The 9,436-nt window shown below is 42.1% G+C and overlaps 1 protein-coding gene across 1 annotated transcript in view; it reads right to left on the reverse strand.

Annotated features, from left to right (window-relative positions):
* NFX1 (nuclear transcription factor, X-box binding 1) overlaps positions 1-9,436 on the reverse strand; it is a 235,223-nt gene that overhangs the window by 49,791 nt on the left and 175,996 nt on the right. Inside the window, exons 19-20 of the mRNA XM_032803700.2 lie at positions 5,456-5,497; positions 4,112-4,210 (exon numbers count right to left, since the gene is read on the reverse strand). Of these exons, the coding sequence (XP_032659591.1) occupies positions 4,112-4,210; positions 5,456-5,497 (141 nt within the window). The remainder of the gene's footprint in view (positions 1-4,111; positions 4,211-5,455; positions 5,498-9,436) is intronic.

Raw genomic sequence — 9,436 nt, forward strand, 5'->3', positions numbered from 1 at the left:
AGTTTGCTGTTTTGCGTGCGCCCCAGCTGATTTTAGCCAGGGGCACTCATGATAGCAGCAAACAGTTCAGGAAAAGAAGAGATACATCATGTCATTGCCAGGTTTTCTCTGGCGTAGAGCAGTGATCAGAATGACTGGTAAATCACTTCTCTGCTATCATTGTCAAAAGCAATTGAATGCTGGTGGTAGCGTCGAGTTTTGTCGCCTCTGTCTCCACGCATCTAGTACACAATGGTGACTGGGAAAAGACAAAAAGACCTACGGTCTCTAGTGCTGGCCGTGCTTATTGTTTCTGCAAGGGCAATCACGGAGAAAATGTGCGACGCGATTGTCTGCTGTGTTTTCCGGGAGCAAGGAATGCTGACGACATTACCAGAACCCCCGCGGACCATTCACATAGCATTCAAGGGGCCGTGTCATGGAGGACCGGAACGGGGTGCTGAGACTCCCGCTATCCCCAGTCCTCAGCCACAGTCCGTCCTCACAATGTTTTAAGTCAGTAATTCTACATTTGCATAATTTCACTTATCACTCTATATTGCTGATTACTCTTTGTATTTACATTAATCTCATTGTGTTACAATTGTATTATAAGGCCACTAACCACTTTAATACATTTATATAAGATTGTTAACCATTTTGATATCAGATACCATTTTATTATTGGCTCATTTTCTTTTGGTTACGGTTTTGATTCCACACTGTATTCTAGAGTTGTTCCTATATAAAGTTGAAGTTTGCTATTCACTGTTACTGTATCCCATTGCATGAACCCACTTACTGCACCCCACTGTTAGAACACCTCCACTGTCATTTAAGAACTCCCCATCATCTGTTATTGTAATACACCCTCTCTACACCCCATCCCATCGTATTTCATTGTTAAATTCCCACCACTTCCTTTTTCCTTTAATAAAGAAATTAATTGGCACCCCACCTGTGTGATAATTGCTCCCCAAGATCCCATATACCTGCTGGCAGGGACAAAGGGTTTATACAATCAGATAACCTCTTCATAGAGGATCCTTGGGCATTAAAAGTTTGATCCAAAGCTCACTCAAGTGAATGGAAAGACTTCCACTGATCTCAACAGGTCAGGGAAAAAAGTTAGCTGGTCTGATGATTTTAGTGATATCCAAGATGAGACCTAAGGTGTATATGATGTATATGTAAACCCGCCCCTCCCCCCACATATTTACATTTTGGATATGTCAAATTACTACCAGTTTTTTATATCTTTGAATGTTAAAGGATTGAACTAATGTAATAAGGAAAAAAAGCACTCTTGGAACTAAAAAACCCACACACATTATATTACTTCAAGAACTAATTTTCAGAAACGGCACATTGTGGGCATGCGAGGTAATTTACAAAATTAAAGATAAAATAGGCAAGGAAACAAGGGCAGCACTAACCTATCTATCCTAATAACTTAATAGTTAGGCTGCTGAAGAGAATTGCACCCAGAGGAGCAAGATTATACATTTTATTCACATGTACATCATTTATATTTAATGTCTACAAAAAAAATCACCATTTAAATCAGAGAAGGTTAAATTCAATAAATTAGGATCTCAACAAGAATGTGCATCTTTGCTTCTGAAAGAGATATTTTATCTTTTATTTTAAAAAAGTGGAAAAAGTCACAATAGGACCAACTGACTTGGCCTACCTCCAAGACCAACATATTTAAAAGTCTACATGTTATTGGCTATTGTCTTGGAACTATGGGACAAGACTGAAAGTCATTTAAACAGTATTATGTTAGGGGGAACTTGATGAATGTTGGAAACTTGTTTGAATTTTGTTTAAGAACTGAACTTTTGCTATATTTCAGATTGTGTCAAAACTGCTCAAAGTTACTTTGATTTTGCGTTACGACTGTTTGGGGGAAAGAGCTACTGGAAAACTCAGAGGATGGCTGTTTTCTTTCTCTCTTTCTTTCTTTCTTACTTACACTTCAAGTGTAAGGAATCGCAGGGAATGATGTTTTTGAGATTTTACCAATATACCATAACCAGTCCTAGATTTGATTTTGTCTGATCAGACACTGGTACCTGCCATGTGACGGTGTACTTTGTCCAATAATGGTCCTGGACACCCAATCCAGCTTTTCCAAACTGACTTCAAATAGATCAAGAGATCTTGCCTATATAAAGAGAGGTCCACAACTCCATCTGGAAACTCTCAACAATCATATTCACCTTCCTCTGAACCAAAAAGACAATTTAGTCTCTTTTCCTTTTCCCTTCTCCTATCTTCTGTCTGTTTGGTAAGGGGAATTATCTTGAAAAACAGTTTTGTAAGGAAGATGAAGACGTTTCAGTTGCAACTTATTATTTCAAATGGAGATTAAGAAAGCTGGTTTTGTAAACTTCCATTTTTTTCTGCATGCTTAGGTTAATTAACTGCTAAAAACTTCATTAATTCATCAGCGTTAACAATGAAAAGCTAAACAGATTTTCACACTTTGTTAATATGTAAGTTTTCTATACACACAGTCCAAAATTTTCAAAAAGAGGGGCCTAAATTTAGGCTCCTAATCCCATATTTGAGGTATCTAAGAGATTTTCAAAAGCATTTATGTGATTTATGAACGCAAGTCCAAATGATTTGAAGGTGCAAACCCTGATGAATGGCTGTAGCCTAGTTGAAGCATTCTTGACTTGTGAAAGTTCAATATATTGGAAGGAATATTGATTGGAAATATGGCAGGTGCTATTGCTTATCAGTTTTGTGCCTCTTTTGTATTGTTCTCACAATAAGGGTGTTAATGAGGCCATGGACGTGTCTTTTTTAGCACAGATGAGCATTTTAACTATGAAAGTTTTTAGCAGAAAAAATTCTTATGTAACATCTGGAATTCTACGAACAATTAGAAAATTAAAGAAACAAATATAAAACAATTTAAGACTATGAAATGCGTAAAAAGAACTACTGATGTAAATGTTTGATTTTTTAAAAGTAAATTAAAATTAAAAAAAATCATTTAAAAATGTTTTTTTGTATAATATCACTTGAATCCACATAGTCATTGAAATAGGGCAATGTTAAAGTTGCGTGTAGGTGTAGTGTGGGAGACATTATCTTAACTCTAATTCCTGGTTTTCAGAAGTTTAGCAACCCTTTACATGCTGGAAGGGTACAAGGCAGTGCTAGGTAACCTTAACACTGCATTCACAAAGTTTTTTGCAAGTGATTTCCCCATTAAAAAAAAAAGTGATAGTGAGAGACACAATCAAGGGGCAGCTGTGGGGAAAGGAAGGGTGGCACAGAATGGGGCGCCCTAGGAACACCTCTGCTCCACTCAGCTATTAGCTCTGCCCTCTTCCTGGCCCCTCCATGCTCCTACTAGGAATGGAACAGTAGAGAGGCTATGAGGAGTGAACTAGAGGCAAGAAGGGGAAGGAGATCTGGAGCTCCACAGTTCCTACTCAAATCTGGATCTAGAATTTGGGGCTCTTTTTGGAGAGAAGCAGCACATTCATCTCAGCTGAATCAGAACACTCCATCTGGATTAATTCAGCTTGAAACAATAGCTCTGAGAGGTGAGAACTGTCTCATTTATCTTGATTTAGTTGGGGTTCGTCCTGCTTTGAGCAGGGAGTCGGACTACATGACCTCCTGAGGTCCCTTCTAACCCTAATCTTCTCTGCTTCTATGATTTCAGTGATTGATCTCACTCCTCCCCCACTCTCAGCACTCTGGCTGTGGCAGGTAGTGAGGGATGCCCAGTCTAAGTTCCCTGCCCCAGTCCAGCAAGGGCACTTGTGGCATGTATGGGGCATGTCCACTGTCAGCTCCCCATCCCATAGCAGTGACCTCAAAGGGAGGCAAGCTAACTTATTCATGTACTTTTGATAATCCTACTAGGTGCCTGTTTGTATATCTGAATCATGGATTTTAAAGCACTTTCAAGCATTGTCTCTTAAGTTTGAGCAAAACTCTCATGTTAACTGTGGTATGACAAGGGTCACCCCATAACAAATTACAAGGGTTAACTTAATAAATATACATAGTCATGTCAGACTATTTAATAAAACCTTAAGACACAGTGACAGCTATGGAGTGCAAAAGTAACAATGTTGTAACCATGTATTCCAACATATACCTTGCATCTTCTTTTAAATTATCACTGTACTTTGCTCCTGAAGAACGGATATTAAAAGGATCAGAATTATCATGGATATGGAGAGCTTCAGCAAAACGTCTGCAATTTAGAAAACAAAATTCTTAATTTAAAGATGGCTTTTCAATGACAAACTGATCCACTACAGAGAGGGACCAGTGCTACAGATAAACAGCTTTTTGCAGAAAACTCCTTGGCTGATATACAGTAACTCCTCACTTAACGTTGTAGTTATGTTCCTGAAAAATGTGACTTTCAGTGAAACAATGTTAAGCAAATCCAATTTCCCCATAAGAATGAATGTAAATGAGGGGGTAAGGTGCCAGGGAAATTTTTTTCACCAGACAAAAGACTTTATTTTATATATCTACATCTATACATCTACACACACACAGTATAAGTTTTAAACAAACAATTTAATATTGGTACACAGTGATGATGATTGTGAAGCTTGGTTGAGGTGGAGGAGTCAGAGGGTGGGATATTTCCCTTACTGCTAAATGATGAACTAGCAATTGGCTGAGCCCTCAAGGGTTAACACTCTCAGTCTACAAGGCAGCAGGAATGGAGGGAGATATGAGTATTTCCCTTAAGTACACTGCCTTGTTAATTAGATTAGCTTGTTGAGACTGCAGCTGCTGCAAGCTCCCTCTGTTCTGAGTCCTGCTCTATGGAAGATGGGATAAGCGGGGTGCAGGAACAGGGGGGAGGGGGACACCCTGACATTAGCCCCCTCTTCCTTCCCTCCCTGTGGCAGAGCAAGCAGGAGTCTCTGGAAGCAGATTCAAGGCAGAGAGCAGGAGCAGCACATGGCAGTGCGGGGAGGGACACAGCTGAACTGCAGGCAGCTGTTGCACAGGGAACTTAGAGGAGCGGGGAGATGATAGAGGGCTGCCCATCCACCCTGGTTCCAAGCCCCCACCAGCTAGCTGCAATGGGCTGCTCTTCCTGCAAGCAGTAGACAAAGCAGGTGGCTGCCAAATAACATTAGAAGGGAGCATTACACAACTTTAAACAAGCATCTTCCCTAACTGATCAGCAACGTAACAACAAAAAAATGCTAACTGGGACGATTTTAAGTGAGGAGTTACTGTATTTGGAGCTATTTCAGTACATTAGAAATAATCTGAGAAGACTTTTGATGGAAAAAGCATAAGATTTTGAACATGTTTCTAAAATTAATAGTTTATTGATCATCTAGTACAGAATGCTAAGGAGATGATCTTGACATTTTATCAGTTCTCTCCTTCACATGGAAAAATGATCTTTTCCATACAGCTTAGATACATCAAGTTAATACTTTTGTGAAAAAGTATACCAACCCACCTGTTCCTTTCAAAGGCGAAACATTCTTCATTACACTGCAACCTGGATTATCAAAGAAAAAAACAACACTAAAACACCTTTGCATGCTTTTACGCAAACTTTCAAATGTAATGACCCAATACAATCAATCATGTTTTTATGGCAAGATTATTTGGTTACATTCACACAATTACAAATTGTTAAAGGGTCTGAGTCAATATCCACTAAGAGCAATGGAAAAGTTTTCCTTGACTTCAATGTGTATTGAATCAGGTCCTAAACAATTAGCTCCTGGCTTCTAATCTAAACAAACTTTTACATTTAAACTCTCTCTCTCTCTCTCCCCCCTCCTCTGTGCTAAAAGAAGATTAAGGTTGCAAAGTTAGCGGGCTCAAAATCTAAGAAATGCTAGAATTAAAGTTGACTCTGGAATCTTCATTCAGCCTCCTTGTGTGTATTTGTTAAGGACATGCTTCTGCAAAGCCTACCACAGAGTCCTATCCAATACCACATAGGAAGTCTGTGACCAAGCTAGGAATAGAGCGGAGCTATTGTGCATCTCAGTCTGTGCTATCTACATTCAACCTAAAGATTCTCTTGGATTCAGTTCAGGGGTAACTGTGAAATTCTATGGCCTATGATATATAGGAGATCAGACTAAAGAACAGTATGTATCTCTCTGCAAAACTAAACTGGTCAATGTCATATGTAAGAGCAGACAAAGTGAGAACAGGACTAATATTGGTGAAAAGATGGCCTTGCTGAGCTGCAGAATCCAGATGTGAGGTGACGAAGTTTCTCAGTGCTCTGCTGAAGTTGTCAGGGTTTTGTGGCTTCAACATTTAAAGAAAATGAGCTTCACGAATCAGCTCACAATTTGATAGTCACCAATGGCCTCTGGCAGGTGGTTACTGGTTTAAATGGTTGTTGCCCTTAATCTAGTATTTGGGTTGGTACTATGGATAAGGAAATTAGCTATTCTATTCCTGTATCATTACCTCCGAAGGTTTAGGCCTGGTACTTTGTTTTGATGATCCATCCTCTGAAACTGATGGTTCCAGACCACACTATCAATGGCTTTTTCCTCACAGCAGCAAAGAATCCTGTGGCACCTTATAGACTAACAGATGTTTTGGAGCTTTCGTGGGTGAATACCCACTTCGTCAGATGCATTCACCCATGAAAGCTCATGCTCCAAAATGTCTGTTAGTCTATAAGGTGCCACAGGATTCTTTGCTGCTAGAAAACAGGGGACAGTGGACACTTGGTATATGCCACTTGATGGCCACTTGGCAAGCTGCCTTGAGTTGCTCCAGTGTGTCTTCCATAGTCCATTGATGCTTGAGGAAGGTCCTATGGTCCGTTGACTTTGTATGCGCCAGACATTCACAGATCCATGTGTGCGGCATTGAGTCGTAGGCTTTCCTGTAGTCATCCAGGGTGCTCGATTGGGTCTAGACGAGAGTCTTGGCGACTGCTCTTCTATGAGCAACTGGTGTTGAGCCCTGGTGGTGTCCACATGCCCTCGAGCTGCAGGTACTGGCCAAGTCTGTAGCTTGCAGCTACGATCCTGATAGGACTTCCATGTGTGGGGAGGCAGGTGTATTGGCAGTAGTTGACGGTTTGTCCTGTGCAGGGTCTTCCATGATCACGACTGTCCTTCCTGTGTTAGCCAGTTGGTGGGAGCCTGCGCGAGCAGCTGGTTCACTGTGCTGCTAGGCGTATCATGACGCTGTAGTTTCTTTAGCCAGTAGGTGTGGATCTGTCTGGTCCAGGTGCTGTCCAGCTCTCAGGTTTTGACCCCGCCTGATGTCTTCACTGTGAGATGACTGGTTCTGTTCTGGAGATTCTGTGCTCAGGTCCCGCAGCCACTTTGGACTGGTGTTATGCGCTTCTCTTCTCTCCATATGTCGTCCGTATGTCAGTTTCTGCTGCTGGTGGCTCGCTGTTATTGTGTTGTGCATTGCAGTTGGGGTACACCTGGCGGTTCTGTGGAGAACAGGCATTTACTTCTTTGGCCTCTGTTCTCTAGTGTATCTCCTTGCCTGGTAGCCAGTGTTGTTAGCCTTTGTTTAGCGTCTCTAGGCTTCAGATGAGTCAGCCTTGTAATTTCAGTAGCCGAGTCTCCTTAATCTCTACACCTTTGTAGTCCACCACTGACTAACTTCTCTCCGAGTCACCTTGACTTATCCCCAACCTCAATTTCAGGGTGGGTACATAGTTGTTCTTCTGATCGTGTAGCCAAGCACTCCAGGATACAGAGCTGTAGCGTATACCAGTTCTTGTGATTATGGTGTATAGGGATTGTCATGAGGGCTTATGGCATCTTCTACATACTATCTGATGGTACTTCCCACTGAGCCTGGTAACGGTCTCGAGGATTAATGTAGCTAGTGCTCCTGATCGTATGCCTCATATCAGCTGCTGTGCTCGCAATGGGGGGTAGCAGTGAAGTTTCAGCTTCAGGTGTGGGCTGCACTCCACTTGTTCTTCCAGGTCTCTGAGTTGGTGAGGGTTGGTCCATCTCAAGCTGTGAGAGCAGCTTCCTTTACTATGTGAACGCGTGGGTAACAGCTGTTTCTCAGTAAGGGTGGATGTAGGTTGTCCTCAAGTCCCTCATACGTTTCATACCTCTCTCATGGGTCTACTGTTGATAGGACTTCCTCATTCAGGTTCTTTGTCGTGTCCATGAATGGTTGTTTCCAGTAGCCACTTATCTGCAGATGTCGTGGTTCTCAACTCGCGCTTGTAACGGGCAACGTCCGAGCCAGCATGACTCTCCTATTCGGTACTCATCTTTGAGGTAGGAGGTGAAGCGTTAGGGGTCTTTGCCAAGGACTACTACTGGAAAGTTAGGCACAACCGGGATTCACCCGCAGTCTCGTCAACAGGCGGCGCTCTTAACACTACGCATCCAGCGCCAGTATTGCTCTTCGTCTCCTCCTCTCCCTCCTCCCTCCCCGTACTCAGTTATACAACAATCCAGATTGCTCTGAATCAGTGACCTTTCTCTTCATTATTTCACTCCAACCAAATCAACCCTGATAATCGGGTTTACAATAGTGCACTGCTCAGTGTGATCATTGTTGAAAGAGGTAATTGATTATAACGGATGATATACTTGTGAGCCATGTAAGCTCCAGAGTTATTCAGTAAACGACAAGCACCTGCACTTACTTGCACAAACAATGGAACCACCTTCTGAGATCTCTTTTATCCAGTTTGTTTCTGATTCACATACACATTGCAGGTCCGTTTCATTACGTTGCCTTTTCACAAACGTTTACTTGGCAGTATGAGAGATACCAACTGAGCAGCAGCTCTCGATAATATCTTTGATTACAAAAAAGAACAGAGTTCTGTGGCACCTCAGAGACTAACATATTATTGAGCATAAGCTTTTGTGGCTACTGCCTTCATCGGATGGCATGCAGTGAAATACAGTAGGAAGATATATATACACATATATATACACACACATATATATATATACAACACACCACACCCGTGCCAACGGACAATTAGCTACCAGGAGAGGTAGTATGGTCCCGGAGGCTTAGCCCTAGGAATAAGTCAGCTGGCAGGGGTTAGCAGGGACTAATCAGGTCAGCTGGCTCCAATGCTGGAGCCTTTTAAACTCCCTGGCGGGAAGCAGCGGGGGGGGAAGAGAGAAGCAGAGAGCGCAGCAAGTAGGTCAGCTAAATCTGAGACTCTCCTTGGAAGGCAGATTGTATTCCCCAGAGGAGAGGAAACGAACAGGGCTGGCTGAGAAGGGATAGCCAGACTGCAGATTGGGAAGGGTTTGTTTCTTCTTTTCTTTTTGCCAAGCTGTGCTCCGGGCTAAAAGGGACTGAGCTAATAAACGAGAGGCAGGCATTTGCCACAAACACAGAGAACAGGAAGACAATGTGTACCAATACATCTATAGGACATGTGAGTGAAGGTGAGCTATTATCAGCAGGAGAGAAAAGAACTGTTGCTAGTGGAATGAAAATGGCCATT

The sequence above is a fragment of the Chelonoidis abingdonii genome, chromosome 2 (genome assembly GCF_003597395.2).
Source record: "Chelonoidis abingdonii isolate Lonesome George chromosome 2, CheloAbing_2.0, whole genome shotgun sequence".
NCBI classification, from domain to species: domain Eukaryota; kingdom Metazoa; phylum Chordata; order Testudines; family Testudinidae; genus Chelonoidis; species Chelonoidis abingdonii.